The 18,661-nt window shown below is 43.4% G+C and overlaps 1 protein-coding gene across 2 annotated transcripts; it reads right to left on the reverse strand.

The window, feature by feature from the left end:
• Positions 1-914: 914 nt before the first annotated feature.
• pdgfra (platelet-derived growth factor receptor, alpha polypeptide) lies at positions 915-17,815 on the reverse strand. Of its 2 annotated transcripts, none has more exons than XM_044043169.1 (29): positions 17,581-17,815; positions 15,479-15,554; positions 15,097-15,387; positions 14,568-14,828; positions 13,988-14,127; positions 12,937-13,099; positions 12,327-12,519; positions 11,887-12,002; positions 11,496-11,792; positions 11,138-11,404; positions 10,898-11,022; positions 10,632-10,800; positions 10,334-10,523; positions 10,069-10,184; positions 9,809-9,935; positions 9,514-9,710; positions 8,909-9,003; positions 8,465-8,597; positions 8,038-8,142; positions 7,180-7,290; positions 6,633-6,786; positions 5,820-5,980; positions 5,406-5,521; positions 4,755-4,877; positions 4,456-4,567; positions 4,261-4,360; positions 3,934-4,039; positions 3,067-3,302; positions 915-2,982 (listed from the first exon to the last, which is right to left on the reverse strand). In XM_044043169.1, the coding sequence occupies exons 2-29, from the start codon at positions 15,534-15,536 to the stop codon at positions 2,835-2,837; spliced, it is 4,410 nt and encodes a 1,469-aa protein (XP_043899104.1). In that variant the 5' UTR covers positions 15,537-15,554; positions 17,581-17,815; the 3' UTR covers positions 915-2,834. The 2 variants fall into 2 exon arrangements, with proteins under 2 accessions (XP_043899104.1, XP_043899103.1); XM_044043168.1 differs by having other exon boundaries at positions 5,820-5,983.
• Positions 17,816-18,661: the final 846 nt, after the last annotated feature.

The raw sequence follows: 18,661 nt of genomic DNA on the forward strand, positions 1-18,661 counted from the left end.
TTGTGGTGAATTGATATCATTTCCATAATTTTTTTTAAATATATTATTATTGTTATTATGTTCAAGCATTGTATTGTTGTGTACTGTGCTCTACTTGTAGCTGAGTATTTTCCATTTCATTGTACTTCATACTCTTACTCGGTGCTCTTTTAATATGCGTATTTAGTAAACAATTAGCAGTTTATTTCCATATATTATGACTCATCAGATTGTTTGATTTGAAATACACTCTCATAATAATATTGTTCAGTACTCTTATATTATATATACATATACACACACACAAACCATACGTTGTTTACCATTATGTTATGTTTGCACATATCTAAAATGATCACCATTATTCTTGTCTCCAGCATCTACTGTTGTGGTCAAGTGTTAAGGTGGACCCAAGAGCAGAACACAGAGTTGAATGAAGTTAAAGGATTTATTTGGTCAACAGATCAGGATAGCATGGCGTGGAAGCAACTGGCTGTGAATAAAGCCGGGGAGGAAATGGCGATGGCTGGTAGCTGAACAGGCAGAGGGGGCTGGGTGGTGAGGCAGGTGAGCTGATGGAGAGCAGGCAGGCAGATGGCAGGTCAGGAACACCGAGCAGAGGAGAACGAGAGTTAGTGAAGCTTTAACAAGAGTCTTCAAAAATAGTGAAGCAGCCTGGCGGTATTACCACATGAACGAAACAACAATCTGGCCTCGAGTGGGAGGAGAGCTGGTGTAGATATTGGGAGCCTGATGAGATTGGAGCCAGGTGTGTGGAGGGTGATGACCAGGTGAGCAGCTGATTGACACACACACACACACAGGCAAAACAGGGACAAGACAGACAGACAGCAAAGGGGAGGAACAGGATTGCCCTGGCTACTGCTTTTTACAGCCTCGTGAAAATGTGAATGAAGTACTTCATAAATCACGTATAGGTTTACTTGTGCAAGACTTTAATACAGCACACTTTTGTAACATTATAAATCATTTATTGAAATATAAATCATCTGAATGTACATGAATGTAAAATAATGAAACATAGTACTGAATCATATTGGGTATAATTACAGAAACTGCACCATAAAAAACAAAACATCGGTCACCTGCAGCACAAACATTCACATCCACGCTGCTTTAAACATATAAAGCCGAAACCAGACTTTTCTCTTTGTTTTTCAGCCCGGTTAACTTGTCTGCAACATCCAAAAACCAAACAGAAGGATACAGAAAAAGGAAAAGTGCAAGAACAATTGCAGATTATATCACAGTCAACAAAGGGAGGCAGTGGCATAGCTGGGTACAGTAGCCGAAAGAAACAGAGGATTACAAAGAGTCAACTGGTAACTGATGTATGACATCAGCTCAACATGAATCTCTAGTTCATCTTGTGTCTTTGCATAACTAGAACCTGCTAATATACAACATAAGGAGACAGGAGGACAACACCTGGTGGTAAAGCAGTGTTTCTCTGTCCTGGTGCTGGGGACACACTGCCCTGCTTGTTTTACATGGTTCCTTGCTCCAACACACCTGATTCAAACGACCATTCATTTGAGTCAGGTGTGAGGAATCATCTGCAGTCTGCAGAGCAGTGTGTTCCAAGGACTACGATTACAGATTCTTAATAAGTATTGGGTCATACTATCATGTTTCCTTACATGAACTGAGTTTTTCTTATGTTACAGATATTTGTCATGGTTAATCTGACTATACTAGTGACTCCTTGTGTTGCATACATGACTAAATATGAATATTTCTAATCCAAAAATACTGTCTGAAAGTGAGTTAAAGTTTGTTACATTATCTTTGTTATAATGTATTCATTAAAAACATTGGCTTCATCAGGGCAAATAAGGTTCCAGAAGCTTATTACGTGCTTATACAGTATAATACATACTTGTGTTATCCCAATAATTCTCTCTTATAAAACAACTCTGGAGCTATTTACAATACAATCATTCATTCCCTTTGTTTATCAAAGCCCATATGACAAATACGACTTGTACAGAGTGAACACTGGATTGGATTTGGGTAAAAGTTGAGAGACACTGCAAAGATACATGCAATTTAAAGGCTCTATTTTCATAACCATTCCAACAGCTACGGTCAACATCTACTCAGTATTCACAAATAATACATGTTTACATCATAATGAAGTAAAAAAATAAATTTGAAATACTGCAACTATTTACCCACTGAAAACAGTATTTGGTCATAAACAAAAAAAATGCACATAGTTCAGATTGTTGTGCTTTTAAATCCAAGTATTGCTACTGATTGTACCAGCATCAGGTGCTCCTCTTGCAGCAGGTAAGTGTGGGGTGAGTTTACCTGCCAACGCTGTTGCTAGTATTGGACTCATCTAGTTTAAATAGTGCATCTGTAGTGGTTAAATATATATCGTGTGAATGATATCGCGTGGTGTTTGTTCATTTAGAGTTGTTGACAGACACATTTGATTTGTCCCTTCTTGCTTATTTTGCTGTTAAAAAATGCCCTGCAAATCAAAAGGACAGTCTTTTTTATCTGCTTTATCTAGAAACGTACAGCTCACAGGCTCAGCAGCTATGGTTCTTTTGAGTTCTTGATGTCATGAGTTTGTCAACGCTCACTCGCTCCTCCAACCCAGAAGGGGCAATGTCCAGGGAGAAGTAAAGGGCAGTCAGGACTATCATCACAGACTCATCCAGATGGTTTTGTGTTTGTATTCTGTCCTCTGAAAGGGCAACCGAGGAGAAGGAATGGCAGGGCCCAAGGCAGAGTCTTTGGTGGATTTACAAGTCTTTCTTTTGTTCCTTGTGTCCTTACATCCCTTTGCCTTGCTGCTCCCTCCCTGCAGACTGGAGCAGTTGTCACAGAAAGCTGTCTTCTACCAGGTCACTACAGTCCAGACACATCTCGTCCAGCAGCGTGATGTCCTCCAAGGTCTCACCCTCTCGCTTAGCAAAAGTGGAGGTGCTGGAGCCTGTCTCAATGGCGCTCTCCTCAGATGTCTGAGAGCTGCAGGAGGCATGAATAACACCAGTTAGTGCCATCTATGGTTCAAATACAGACAGTGTATGTAGTACAAGTACAAGCGCTCACCTGTGTCTGTTCCTCTTTCCATATTCATCGTCAGATATAGGGTCGAGGTCAGGTAGAGGAATAATGTAGCCACTGTCTGAGCTCAGCCGCTGCTCATCGAAGCCGCTCTCCCTGTCCTTCATCTTGCCCGGGTTCTTGTAAGTGATGCCAATGTAGGCGTCGTCATTTTCCAGGCACACCCGAGTCACAGCGGGGTGATCGCTCTTCAGGAACTCGTGGTTTACCCTCTCGTAATGCTGCACAAGCCAGATAGACATTACATTTAAATAATGAAAACTTTATCAACAGGAGAATGGTGATATGTGACAACAACTCGAATGATGTGATACAAACAACAAATTACAACTCCCATTCCAGCCAGAGGTGCTAAAACAAGAGCGGGTTCCTCCTTTACCCCTAGCTATTAAGACTGTGTAAAGGAGGAAGAGGTGAAGCTGTTTTGAGCTGCCATGTGTGGTGGGGAGTTTAATGGGGGTAATTAAGGTTGGGTGGTGGAGGCGAGAACTGGAGCTGCGTCATTAGGCCAGCCAATCTGAAATCCAGCTGCTGCACTTGCTCTCTAATTACGTGTAGGTTTGTGTTTTACGGAGGCTCAGCTAGTACACGAAACACTCCTATTGCACTCACAGAGGAAGTGAAGGGTAAGCTAAACACTTTCCGAAAGTGTTAAAATCATTTTTAACCTCTACTTAGTAGGCCAACGTGATTGAGAAAGCAGTAGAGAGGCCATTTCAAAAAAAGAAGAGAAGAGGAACAGAATGTATAGGTCCAACCATTAGGTCAAGAATGAGCGGTGGTACGTTAGACAGCAGGTGTTACAACAACAAAAGTGTTTAAAAGAGAGTTCAAGGTCACAAAGAGACTCACCCTCTTGTAGCTGGAGGGCAGCAAGGACGCAACAGTATCACTCAAACCCAAGAAAGAGGGCCTCTTCTCTGGCTCACTGTTCCAGCACTTCATCATCATTTCATAACTACAGAGGCAAAAACAGCTGACATTAGCATGGAGAACAGTACAACGTGTCCTGCACCTTGTGATTTTTCATTTACTCATGTCAGACACCATAAAAAATAATGATTAGTAACAAAGTGTTCTGAGCTAACGGCAATCCTGCATTCCTCATCTGACCGGATGCAAGGAAACGTTAGAGTCATACACAGCAACAACACAATCTTTTTGTGAGTGAGCACTCACACGTCAAGAGGCGCATGTTCGGGCTTGGACATCCTGAAACCACTCTTGATTTTATTGTAAAAGCTGGAATCCACAACCATCCCTGGGTATGGGGTGCCACCTGCAGACCAAAACAAGAACACGTTGAGTTATTATGACCACATAATAACAGTCTTGTGTTTATCGTTTCTTGAACGGACAAGTGCAGGGGCTCACCTAGTGAGAATATCTCCCAGAGGAGGATGCCGTAGGACCAAACGTCGCTGAGAGTCGTGTAGAGGTTGTCAAAAATACTTTCTGGGGCCATCCACTTCACTGGCAGAAAAGTCTGTGTGATGACAGAGGAAAATGTACATATATCATACTTAAAAAAAAGGTTTAGTAAAACTTCAGGGTGGGTATCAACCTCTTTTGTGGTATCAATGTCCTTACGTAATAACACATTTTATAACATTGGTAGTGAAAAATGTAAATGTGCTATAATACCAAAGTGTTTACTCAAAGAAGAGACTTACGCTTCCTTTGGAGACATAGTTGTTGTCATGCATAATGTCTCTGGCCAGTCCAAAGTCACAGATCTTCACGATCTTGCCCTGAGAGAGGAGGACATTCCTGGCAGCGAGGTCCCGATGCACACACTGCACAAAATGAAAGGGCAAGCGAAAGTTTTTGACGGGTCATTACATTAAGCACAATTGTTCCATCCATTTCCAAAAACAACATATTCTGCGCCCACAGCCACTGACTGCAGCTATTTTTGCATGTATTCCATTTCAACTAAGTTCATTTTTAATGCTGTTTCATGCTGCTGAATAAAGCATGGTCTTTGTGTAAACATCACAGTTGGAGGGACGGCTGTGGCCACTGGATATTTAGGGATAATAACTATGAAGCTGAATGAATAGCTTCTGCTTGCAGCGTATATGCCTGCCTGGTAATTCTAGCCACGGCTGTGCTGCTGCTATATTCAGCCCCTGGCCTTTCTCCGCCGTGGGCTCTGCAGCCTTCATGGGACTGCTTATCACACAACCACTGATTTCCTTGGTCCACCCCCTTTGGCCTGCATGTGGGACACAGTCCATCGGAGCAGTGGGAAGCAGGGGGGTGTGAAACTGCAAAGAATTGCCATGGTATGCAAACCCAAGCAGTGCATAAGCATTACTTACATTTTTGGAAGCCAGGAACTCCATGCCTTTGGCCACTTGGTAGGTAAAGCTGAGCAGATCGGTGGTGCTGAGGCCCTCGTTCATATCGTCCGACAACAGGTTGTCCAGCTCACCCTCTGGTTTAGAAAACACCATGAGGTGGTCCATGAGTATATGGATGCTCATTATACATTGTAAATATAGTACTGGCTGCTCAAACCTGGCTTTTACTAATGGCAGGGAGAAACTGGGCATTATTATGAATGTGCTACAATTATCCTCTCGATGTAATTACAGGGCTGCACCAGTCCTAAATTCTGACAAGGGTGTAGCCCCTCAACCAACACTGACTCAAACACAGCACTACGGCCAAAACAGCACACACCAACAACCCAGAGAGGGAATAGAGGGAAGAGAAAGAGCTGCAGTACGTACCACTCGATCCTTTCTGGGAAGGTGGGTGGTCATAGCTGGATGTCTGGATGTCTGAGTATTTGGAGGCATTGCTCATCTCGAGCATGGGCACGTACTGAGTGTTGTCAGCCTGCTTCATATCCATGTAGTCTGCTTTGCTTTCGAAGGACAGGATCACGTAACTGCTTGCAAACAAAAGAGAGGGATACTTTTAAGTCAAGGATGCGATGAAGCAAGAAAACGTCATTTATGAGTCATTTATACACCGGTTTGGTGATAATGCAGTTTTTTATGTCCTTAAGTCATGTCACTCATTCTGGCTGAGGTTAAATTGAGATGTGGTGGAGGCAAACATGGTCACCGGGAATAAATCATGTTATGGTCATTTTAAGGTGTGGTCTTTGTGAGTCATCCATCATCACAGATGAGCCTTGGGTGGAGGAGGGGGAACGGGGGAAGGGAGGGGGTTCGTTCTAAAGATCTGGGCAGACGGAATTAACAGGTATCTCCAAGACAATGCAATTAGGTTGAAAGCTGAGACCACTTCAGTCTGTGATTTGATTAGGTGAAGACTAGACAATCTCCTTAAGCATGGAGAAAATGGTGATACAGACACTGATTGGGGGTCGACGAGCATGTGAGTGGGTGTGAGTCAACGGTGCATATTACATTGCCAATGGTTGTGGTGTATAGGCGAAGTGTAGTGGTGTAAAGGATGTTTCATGTCAATGAGTATGTCTTTGTCCTCTGCATAACATTTTCCAACCACAAGGATGAGTCAAAATAAACCTACATTTTAAATGTAAATGCAAATGTACTGCAAGCTTGCGTTACCTCCTGCTGCTCTCGTCTGCAGGGTTGATCCCAAAGATATCCAGCTCTTTTTTATTTTTCTCTGGGCTGAGGCTCAGGAAGTTCTCCCGGTTTTTGTGCAGGTAGTTAACCAGGTCCCCGTAGAAGCAGTACTCTGTGATAATGTTGATAGGGCCTGGGAACAAACACAACAAAGGAACACATCGGCGTCAGTCTGCAGGCTAATCTTATCAGAGACTCATAAAGACTAAAAGCACAGTCAAGAGGGTAAGCATCCACTTTCCCATAAAAGGCTATTAAAAATACCACACCCACCAAGAGAGGAGACAAGACTGTCAATCTTTTTTTGGGAGTGCTGTTGCCAAATCTAAATTAGAGTGTGTGTGTGTGCGTGTGTGTTTTTTTGGCAGCGTCAGTGTGGGTGTTCAGTGTATGTGTCTCTGTAAAGTGGTGACTACATTGCAAAGCAAAGATAACACTGGTTAAACTAAGCTACCATTACGCAGTCCTGTGTTTGCATGTGATTGACTGTGTGTCTTTATAACGAGAAGACGTGTGTATTTCTCACCTGACTTGGTGCATGCGCCCAGGAGGTTAACAATGTTGAGGTGAGGTCCAAGATGAGTCATGATCTTCAGCTCAGACATCAGGGCTTGTTTCTCGCTGGAGCGTGCTGTGGCTGGAAGAAGGTGTAGTAATCAAGATTATTATCAAACTTAGTTTAACCGCCAGCAACCACAGCTCCAGCCCAAACCAGCTCCTTTATATGAATTCTGCAGTAAGATTTAATGAAGTATGACAGAGATTCATCAAGCAATGGCAGGGCTTTTTTTTACAATGCCTCTTAACATCATCTATGCCAAAGTTGTATTAGCAGCTTTTCAAGTTGTACATTGTTTTCTTTTTTTCCTGTGCCAACCAGCCAACTTGTGTGTTTTTGGGGTTTATACGGACAAACTGGACGGTCATTCTAACAACTATCAAAAAAATAGGAGCTTACTGTTTATTTATGATGGATGTCAGGGACAATGGTTTACATCTGTGTTAGTTTGACCACATTATGATTTGACGAGCTGTTACAATGTTATAATGCAGTTAAATGAATGTAATCGGAATTACTCAACTTTATTTGTTCCAAAGGGAAATTCACTCCGTGATCTATCTGTTTTTGGATAACTTGATATAGAGATACATCTATCTCTTTCACCTCACGCAGTGTCTTTGCCTAACATCTCCTCTTCTGCGAGTCTCCTACTGTTGAGGTGTGGCACACATCTGATCTGAACTGACCTCTATTCTACAGCAGGTAAAATAGCTGCCTGCACCAAACCACTTGTTTTAACTCGAGAGCTTCCCCCGTATAAACCTGGCCATTCAATCACAGCAACGTCACATCGTCTTGTCAATTTTTATGTGTTAGGCTCACGTTTCAACATCTTCACTGCCACCTTCATGACCGGCTGGGAGCGGCTGAGTCCATAGGCGGTGCCCTCTACTACCTTCCCAAAGGCTCCAGAGCCCAGGATACGACCTAAGAAAGACAAGGACACATCTAGTTAGTTATCAGGGAAGAAAGAGCCACGCAAACACAGGCATGCAAACACATGTGCACTTTTGGATGCCTCTGCTTTCCCATCTGCTTCAGTGGCTGAATGTTCCTTTGATCGCTGGGTGAAACCCATCAGCAGCTACCAAACCCCTGCTGCCCTGGCTGGATTAGTTTATCACAAACTCACATCAAAGACAGTGAGTGAGGCATCCTGATTGGATCATCTCTGCAGGGAGGCTACAGAGCTTACACCATCAGACTTCAGACTAATGTAATATCACAGAGAAAATGAAAGTCAGCTCACCTAGCACAAGTCTGTCACGGGGGAACTCCCATCTAGAGTCGTAGGGAAGTTGCATAGGATCCACATAGATGTATTCATGGCCATCAGGGCTCACAGACTCTATCACGCGCCAGCGGATCTCATATCGTGGTTTCTGAAAGAGGCGGGACACAGGAAGAGCAAGATTAATAAACCTTGGCCGATTTTCCAGACCGCATTTAAATATAATATGATTTATTGACTTGGAAAGCATTTGCACAGGACTCAACATAAAGTATGTTAACATGTTTAAATAGATCACTGCAAATGTCATGTTCAGACTAATATTTCACACAAAAATATTGTATTTTTAGAAGCCTGATGTTGAGTCTAATTTGGACCTGAATGCCAAAAAAGGAGGAATGAGTGAGTAAATGGGTGAGCACATGAGAAGTGAAAACTAATGCGGAAGGATGGCAACAGTACCTGTTTCCAGATAACAACCAAGACAATGAGTGAGATGATGACAATGACCAGGAGCACCAGCACAGCAGCAGCTACAGTCAGCTCTGGGTGAGGGCCTGTTCAGGAGGAGAGCCAGTGGTCACACGTGTTAGATGAAATTTCAACTAATCACACAGATGCAACATGTGTTTTCTGAGATGACAAATGGAATAAGTGCACTGAAAATCTGTATAAGGGAGATAATAAAATACATAGGGTGTCCAGATTAGCAGGTATGCTTTGGAGATAAAATGACACCCAGCAAAGGCTTGGGAGGGGTATGTGTGACAGTGAGAATTGGGGTGAGGGGTGTAAAGCTTTAGATGGACCAAATGGCTGGGTAATAGCTTGCTTATCTGTACTGTCAGAGTAAAGAGTCCCTTCCTTATAGCCACTATCAGCTGTCTCACCACAAACACATCTGACAGCTGCTGCAACATTGACAGCAATAACCACAGTCGCCCACACTGCGAGTGTCACAAGTGGAAGTAAGTTAAGTGGAAACAACAACATCAAATGTCAATTCAAAGCCGGGGAAAGGAAAGTGGCTTAAGGTTACAAGTGATGAAACACGTGTGCCTTCTCACCATTGGACACCAGTTTGATCTCCCTGCTGACGGCAGCCATTTCGTTCTTGGCCAGGCAGCGCACCGCAAGAGTGTTTTCCAGATGACCAAACATGACCTGGCTCTCCAGGTTGTTATCCTCATCGAGGTGGGAGTCCACTGTGATCTTTGTGGAGTTGGTGGCGAGGGGGGCCCACAAGGACGAGTCATTGGCACAACTGGATGGGATCGAAGCAAGAGATTTAGTTTTACTGTGGAGGGACTACATGGACTGTAGGTAGCAGGTGAATGTTACACTGAATAAGACTGAACCTACTGTTTAATGTTCTTGCAGACGAACCATTCAACCACAGGAGTGGGCTGACCCCGAGTAACACACACCGCAGACTGGCCTGTGGCTGAGCCATGGTGGATGTCCATTAGTTCCACAATGACTGCAGGCACTGTGACACAATTAAACCACAAGGCAGTGTGAGTGAATTTAAAAAATAGGAAAACAATTAGCTGCAACTTGGTACTTTCAGTATCCAAGACAATAATTGTAGTAAAAAGGCTTGAGGCATCCCTCTTTCTGACCTTTGACTTCCAGAATTAAGCCAACGTCCTGCCTTTGGTTTCCGTTCTCCACTCGCATAGTGTAGTTTCCACTGTCCTCCTCTTTGGCACGGATTAGTGTGAGGACACTTATGTAGCTTAACAGAGCAACAAAAGCATAAAGTGCAGTTATAACACACAGAAGTCACAGACGTTCACGTTTCCTTAAGCACTAATAACAGACCCTGGAGCGTATGGGAATGTTATGTTCAGCTTGTCATTAGATGACCCTGAATGAGAGCCTCACCTGGTCTCACTGAGTTGCCGGAGGCTGGTGGAGATCTCCGCTGTCACATTGCTGAGTGGGATTCCATTTTTGAACCATGTGACACGGGCAGTGGGGAAGGAAGTGATTTCTGCCCTGAACTCTCTGACTTCATCCAATTCTGCTGATTCATATTCTCCAAACTGTGGCCGGACGGCCGTAAACTCACTTGCTGAAACAGAAGAGGCCAACAGACATTCAGCAATCATTTGACACTAAATGGAAAAATAAGATATAACACCAATTCATTTTTGAAGTACACAAATAACAGCTTTCTTACCAAAAACTTTAATCGCTTGTTCCTTTGTCTGGCTGTCATTACTAATAATATCAGTGATGGAGCATGAGTAGATGCCGCTGTCTTTGGTTGTAGCTTGCGGTATTGTCAGGGTGTAAAGGATCTCTTGAGTCCTCTTATTTTCATGCACAGTTTTGACACCACGATTAGCCTGTCAAAAAAAGGGATGACGGATACTTTGGGTTTCCACGTACTTACACACACAAGGTACAGAAGGTCAGTATGTTAGAAGGAGATTGTGCTCTCACCAGTTTGCCAGGGAATTTCCAGTGATCTTCAAGAATTTCTGATCCCCGAGCTACACAGGTGACAGTGATGGACTCTCCCACCAGCAGAGCAGTGCGCTTGGCTGTCAGCTCAACATGTAACTCACCTGCGATATGAAAGTTTACAAGATGAATACATTTTTCAGGGTAGAAATCCACCGAAGACAGATCAAATGAGTTAAGTATCTACAAACACATTCACAAACATATAAACACACGCACCTGTCCAGCCGTGGACAATGTATTCCCCACTGTAGTGTTCTTCTCCGTTTATGAGGGCCTTACAAATATAAGTTCCAGCCGTGAATATCCCCAATGCACCCCTCTTGCTGTCATAAACACTTGGCACAGGTTGCTGGGTGTCAACGTTAATCAAGGTCACATTAGCACTAGGATCAGACACTCGACACTGGATCTCCATCTCCTCGTGGTCAGACAGGACATGGTTACTGAAAGCCCCCAGCCATGGCACAAAGGCAACATCTGGATCTGAGTTGGAGTAAAACCAGTGGGTCAGACAAGATAACAAAAGAGAAGCGATACAAAGACACAAGCATAAGACCTCCAGAATCTCACTTACCTGGCACATAGATGTAAATGCTGCTGTCCTCAAGCTCGCCTGTGGCATTTTTGCTGTAGAAGCATGAGTAATAGCCTGTGTGCATTGCAGTTGCACTATCCACAGTGATGGTGGACACAAACAGACCACTGTTGTCCTCCTGTGTTTGCTCGAACACCTCGAGCGGCGTCTCCCACACCAGTGGGGCCTCTCCTCTGCAGGTCAAGGTGAAAGGAGTGTGGAGGGTCACGACCATCTCATCAGTCGGTGGCAGCAGCACCGGGGCTGAGGATGGTGGGAATAGTATGGAGGTGGGGGCTGAAAGAGACACAAGTACAAGGCTCAGTCTGTCTGTCTACCCGTCTGTCTGTTCTGTAGTCTGTGTGTGTGTAGGTCTGTCTGCCTGTCTTACCTTTCACTTTGAGGTTAAATGAGAAGTGAGCGGTGCGGGTGCCACTTTGAGCTGTGATGGTGTAATTCCCACTGTCTTTCTCTAGAGGCTGCCGTAATATCAGAATGCTTTGATACCTGTGAGAGGAAAATGAGCAAATACTATTGTTATTTAAAGTTTAATAGGATAACATGTTTTGTTTTACAGGGGACAGTATAGCAGCACATAACTACGAAACAAAGAGAAATGTGTCTGTTCTAAAGTGTTAACATCCGGTAACACTTTAGATTAGGTGCTTACTAACATGCATATAAGTAGCATACCAGACCTTTATCAGTAATTATTAAGCACGTATTAACACCTTAATCAGGAAAAATCTTAATTCATGTCATAATAGAGGTAGAATACGTGCATACACCACTGTCCCTCATATACAAGAGAAACATGAAACGTCTTCTCACCTATTTCCTTCAACGTGGCTGGTTTTAGTGAGGGTGTAGTAGTTTGCTGATAAGTCTTTGCCGTCTTTCAGCCACATCACTTTCGGGGGAGGGTAAGCACTGATGAGAATAGTGAACTCAGTCTCCTCCAAAAGGCTGACAAGCTCCATGGCTAGAATCCCACTGTGGTCCAGTGCCACAAAGGAATTCTCGTCTGAAGAAATAGAATGAGAGCAGTTTGTGATTGTGATTCAGAGAGTAGAATCAGAGCGTCAGCAGAGAAAGACGAGAACTGAGATGAAGGCAGAGTGACAGAGAGGGTTGAGGGGACCTCACACACACACACACACACATGCATCTGCTGAAGCCATCCCATAAAACACAGTAGCTGATGTTGAAAGCAGAGGTGAAGCTTTACAGTTGGACGGTAGACAATGACTTACACACACCACTAAAAGCACTTTGCTTTCATATGTGAAACCATGACCACTTTAACTGAATGGTGATAATTAAATAAAATATGACTAATCGTGACTAATCGTGCAACTGCAGTTCACTATATACAGTATATAATTGTGCTGAAATCTCATTAAAGGTATGTGGAAATTTGGAATTCTGGAGAAAAACTCACCAAACACAGCGACGGTCACGCTGCTGACTCTGACTTTTCCGCTGATTTCATGAGTGATTGAGCACTCGTAGGTGCCGCTGTCCTGAGAGGTGGCGTGTGGGACACTGAGGGTGTAGATGACCCGATCGGGAAAGGTCTGTTTCATCTGAACTGCGTCCACAGCCTGTAAGTACAGAGGAACAGTATGGGTAAAACATCCTACTCACCAGAGTAGAAAAAAAAAGGTTTTGGACATTTAAATATTTTAACTATTTGTTATTTTCCATTTTACAGCTCCATTTTTTATGTATCGGAGTTGGTGTGTTGTGCAGCCGAAGGCAGATGGTTAAAACACTTGCGAGGCCACAGCAGATAAATCAGGATCACAGAGCCCTTTAAAGGCCTATAATTGCAGTTAAGACCAAAACCAGGAGACAAGAGTCCTACGTTCTTACCCCTACTGTCTCTGGAAAAGGGGTTAGAGGAATTCCACGCACAGAAAACAAGACAATGTGTTCCATACATTAAGAAACTGAAAATAAATATAAACAAACATAAAAATGCACATGAGACCCTTTCAGATCTTTGTAGGCAATGCTTCAAAGGTATGACATGTTTAGCTGGCTGTCATGTGCTGACAACATCTGTCCTGCATGTCTCAAGGTCACCAAGGTCAAAAGATTTAGTATCCTTTCCCCCCTCTTTTGAAATGCCTCTTTCCCTCAAGCCATTTGTGCTCAACTTTAACTTCCACATCAGCACATTTTGCATGGGGTTAACTGTGGCAGAAGCTGTTTGGGGACTGTCCTTCAAAATCCAGTTACTGCTTTCCAAACACATACTTTGAAACCACAGAGGGCCGTTCTCAGAATTATATTCCACTTGCTCCTGCTCCTGCTTGGTTCAACCCCAAAACCATTATTTGCTAATTTCAGGCTCAGAGCTGCTGGGTAGGAAATGACATGGAAACATGACAAGGGCTTGAAGCAAATACTGCCAGACAGACAGAACGAGTGGGTGAAGCTGTGGTGGAGCCTAAACAACACAGAAAGGAAAAGGACGGCATTCTTGCCTGTTTTTTAGGATGGAGCCACTGCTGCTGAAAACCCAGCCCAGTAGGAGCCATGCAGGTGATGTTGAAAGGTTGCCCAGCTCTCACAGTTTCCTCACTGGCTTTTACTTCCACATTGAAATCATCCATCTCTTCAGGGGCTGCAGAGAGAGAGAGAGAGAGAGAGAGAGAGAGAGCAGATATCAGCACAATCGTCCCAAAGGTCCAAAGGCAGTGACACATTCATTACTATGAGCTCATTCATCATGGTGGCTCAGCTGGTTGTCATTATTTACTCGCACACACACGAACATATACAGAGTGAAAACAGGCATGTTAAGTCATCTCCCTCTGTGATAATGATGTCATATAATGCCTCTCATGCAGTGAAATCACACTGCAATCTTCTCATGGTAAACAGACTTTGGGATTGTTTCCATTGTTGCAGTTATTGCATTGTTACCCTGTCACTTCCAGGCTTTTTCAAGATGAATACACATTACATGCAGAGACAAAATCCATATGGAGTCAGTCATTTTTCTCATGCTCCTATGGTGTAAGAAACAATGTTGGAACAAATCAAGCGCATGTCTGGACTTACTCTCATCGTTCACAGTATAAACTGCACTTCCAACTGTCCGGCCGTTCACAGTAGTTTCACACTGGTACAGTCCAGGAGACAGATTCCCAAAAAAGCCTATCTTGTTGTCGTAGAATGCGGGCATCTCTTCTCCCGTGAGGAGGCTCCTCAGGATGACATCAGAGTGAGGGTCGGACACAAGGCAGGAGATGTGGACTCCAGCCGAGCCCACAGGGACAACCAAGTTACTTGTGGACTCGGGAACAAATGGAACCAGGGGATCTACGTGTGAAAGCAGAGAAATTACGTCACAATATGTCCCTGGATTTGGTTTGATCAAAAAGGCAATGGTGTCACCCTTTTTTATATATATTTATATGTATACAACACCCCTGCTCAAAGAATTATTTCTGCAGAATCAGCCTCTGTTTTTCTAACATGGAGGATGATGTCAGATCATTTAAGCCACAGACAGCTGTGCAAAAAAAGTAAGTGTCCAACTTGAAATTCCCTTTGGCTCCATGAGGATATGAATAAAAACCATATTCACCTGGCGCAAAGACATATATTCCTGCCTCGGTGTCCTCTTCTGACTCAGTCTCCAGTTCACCGTCCAGGTTTTCATACACACACATGTAATAGCCGGTGTTTTCAACCGTGACGTTGTAAATGAAGAGCGTTGCTGTGTAGTATCCAGGATAAACAAAGGTGTTTTCCGGCAGGGGTTCGGCCCAAACCACGTTTCTTTTACCGGTGCAGCTTATGTTGAACGTGGAGTTGGGCTGAAGGATGAACTCGTCTTCTTCTGACTCAATCTTTGGTGGGGAGAGTCCACTGGTAGCTACAGGAGAGATTTGAAAACCGTTAGAAGAGAGATATTTTGAAATATGAACAAAAAATATTGAATTTTAAGTGAATAATCATTTTCTTACCTGTAACCAACAGCACCAGAACACCTCCAAAGATGACATACATCTTCACCCCATCCATGATTATGGATGTTCTCACCTACAGAGACACAAAAAGGCAAGTTATTTAGTCAGCAGGCAAGTAAACGCTTCCTAATATGACATCACTGTCTGCAGCTCTTAAACATTAGTGTTTAACCAAAATCTATGTCTCATTGATTTTTAATGTGATGTCAAAGCCTGTTACACTGTCTCTGGTCATTTAGGTTACAGAATAATGATCCAAGACTCCAGTAAAGAAGGATCTTATTCAAATGGCTTGTGGTCTCCCACATCATTACAGTATCGGTTTGAAATCCGTCACAGGATTACATCAGTTGTTTTTAGTAAAATTAAGGTTAGACTACATGGCTGCTAATTCCCCTGCGCTTTAAAGAACCCAAGTAGGTTTTGGACAGAATACAGAAGACAAGCTGCACTCCTCTGGGCTGAACATGAGGATGACCGGTAGAGGGCGACACAGTCCATCTTGTTGAGGGCAGCAAGCCTCATCGGCTTTCATAATGTCCAACTTGCCAACTCGATTTTGTGACGTTTTTCGTGAGACTGAAGGTAAAGTGAACCACTTTTTAATCTAATGACTAACAACACTTAGGCTTTAGAATCAATACTTTTAACTTGTGAAATCATGTTTTGTCATTATAAAAAAGAAGTGTAAGACATTTAGTCCACACTAATCCCAGGTAATTTGCAGCGTAGATTTGCAGAATCTGCATAACTGTCCCTCTGGTGAATCTGGGTTTTCATCCAGTTCATCGTAAACAAATTTTAGCTCACAAATATAATTTGTAAGTTTAAAAAAAAAAAAAAAACACACACACTCATAAATCTGCCCAGTTACAAGACTCACTTAGAAAATAGTTTTAAATCAAAGTTTTAAATCCACAATTGTGGTTTCAAATTGAGGACCCACTGTGGATTTATTTGTGTCCATCAAAAAAACAACACAACAATCTCACAAAACGACCCGTGGGCAACCTGGTCTTGCTAACTCTATAATTAGTGCACCCACTCCACACAAAACTTTATATTCGCGTGGGAATCATCTGACAAAATGCCTAATCCGCTTTGACGCGTTTGCGCACACTGAAACTATTTTTCTTTTTTGCTGCTTTGGCTTGGCGAAGATCCTCCAGCCACTGCGAGTAAATCTTACTAAGCCTGTAAAGTGGCAGTCAAGACATTTTGAATGTCCTCCTCTCCTATTATTCCCCTCGCTCTCCTGCCAAGCGACTTAACAAATGTGGCAGATACCAAACGCATCGCTCTGCTGGACACATCTGAGCAACAGCTGATGAGACTTGGACTGCGCCAAAAGGACAATTGCGTCAATTCAATGTAAAAAAAAAAGAAAGAAAAAAGTTGTGAGGACGTTTTTTCCCCCAATATTAAAGGAAAATTCAATGGATTTCCTCCGAGACCCAGCAGGGGAGATGGGTAATGAGGAATGTGTCGTTACTCCACTTCTTGTTGAATCCATTGAGCCACAGCTCTGAAACTCTGCTCTGAAGGATTCACTCCAGTGTCCCTGGTGCCGATTTTCAATTTTCATTCCCCACATTCCACGGACAGACGAGAAAACAATGTGATGTACAATTTCCAATGTGTTTCCCATTAGATTGGAGGCAGCATCCCACAATGGTCCTTTTAGTGATCGAGGTGACACCTCCAGCTGTGAGGCCGGAGCTCTGAGCGCTTTTATCCAGCAGAGTCTGCGGCATCTTCCTGCTCGGCGTCCAGCGGAGAAACCATATGGTGCACAGGGGAACTTATCTAAAAAAAAATGTCATGCATTGCCAACCACTGAAGTTTCACAGAACTCACGGGGCACAACCATTTAGTGAATGAAAGTTTTCAATAAACTTTCCAAAAACCTTAATATAAATGAAAAAGGCGGGATTATAATTTGATAATTGGTTAATTAGAGACGCGATTAAACTCCTGCTTAACCTAAAGGACATAATGCATCCAGCTTCCCCAACAAAAGCAACGAAAACTTTTTATTTTTTTAAGACTGAACAATTGTTTCAGTCATGCCTTTGATTCCAACACAACCTTTCAATTACCTTTGAATAATCCCCTCTTTATATTCCCTTCGTGTCAGTATATCCACAGTGAATTGGTCTCTCCAAAAGGCGCAGTGAGGGTCTTTTGCAGCGGCTGTAATCCTCAGAGGTCCTGCGCTGTGCGAGCAAATGCGCGACCCTCTGTCCACATCCACGACCGCCCTCGCAACTGCACTCCAGCTACAGCGACCTGTAACTGATTCAATGTTACAGTCCACCCTCCTCCTCTCCTCCACCCCCTCCAAAAAAAGTAATCATCTGGCTCAAAGTAAATAACTCTCAGGAAATTACACCCCCCTCCCTCTGTCTCTCTCTCTCTCTCTCCTCCCTGTTTGCGCCGGACCCCTTTTTCAAAGTAAGAGTCTTTTGGGGGATAACATGCAGGCGAAACGAGCAAGGTATTTTTTGATTTATTTTAGGGACCTTTGCTGCATCTAATTGCATTTCGTTTACACTTATTCTCACAGTTGTTAAAAATGTAAGTTCTCTTCACAGTTTTTGTTTCTTTGCATAATGCATTTAAGTGGGAATGACAGTTCTCCGTCAGTCAAAAAGCGCTGGAACAGTGGAGCAGTGATCTCATAGAGGGCGCTCTAACACCATCATATCACGAATCACATCTCTCTCTCCCTCTGTCTGTCTCTCTCTCTCTCACACACACACACACACACACTCGCGCTCTCTCTCTCTCTCACACACACACACACACACACACACTCGCGCGCTCTCTCTCTGCCTCTCAAAAACACCTTAATTACATATTTACATAAAAAGTAACATGAAAACATTTGCAAATACAAATTAAGAAACACTTCATATAGCTGAATTGCGCAACAGACTTGGGGTGGAGGTATTAATATCAAACATAATTCACCACTTAAGCTTTATTTTTCCTTTTCTGTAACTAAACGGACTTCTTTTATGGCACAGGTGTGCGTCAGCTGTTTACCGAGTCCTAACGCACCTCAGCTCCTTTTCCCCGGGGGCTCTCGTGGAGGGCAATAGAAGAATAATGGGCCCCTCACACAGTGCGCAGAGGAGAAGTGAGGCATCAGACCGGTGTCTCAAAGCCCTGAGGCCG

The sequence above is a fragment of the Solea senegalensis genome, linkage group LG14 (assembly GCF_019176455.1).
Source record: "Solea senegalensis isolate Sse05_10M linkage group LG14, IFAPA_SoseM_1, whole genome shotgun sequence".
NCBI lineage: Eukaryota > Metazoa > Chordata > Actinopteri > Pleuronectiformes > Soleidae > Solea > Solea senegalensis.

Excerpts from the sequence above, each read along its gene's own strand:
- pdgfra (XM_044043168.1), bottom strand. The coding sequence starts at position 15,536 with ATGGATGGGGTGAAGATGTATGTCATCTTTGGAGGTGTTCTGGTGCTG. Across the intron at positions 11,023-11,137 it reads CATTGTCCACGGCTGGACAG|GTGAGTTACATGTTGAGCTG; the intron begins GTGCGTGTGTTT and ends TTCATATCGCAG. Across the intron at positions 9,004-9,513 it reads GATCAAACTGGTGTCCAATG|GCCCTCACCCAGAGCTGACT; the intron begins GTGAGAAGGCAC and ends CCTCCTGAACAG.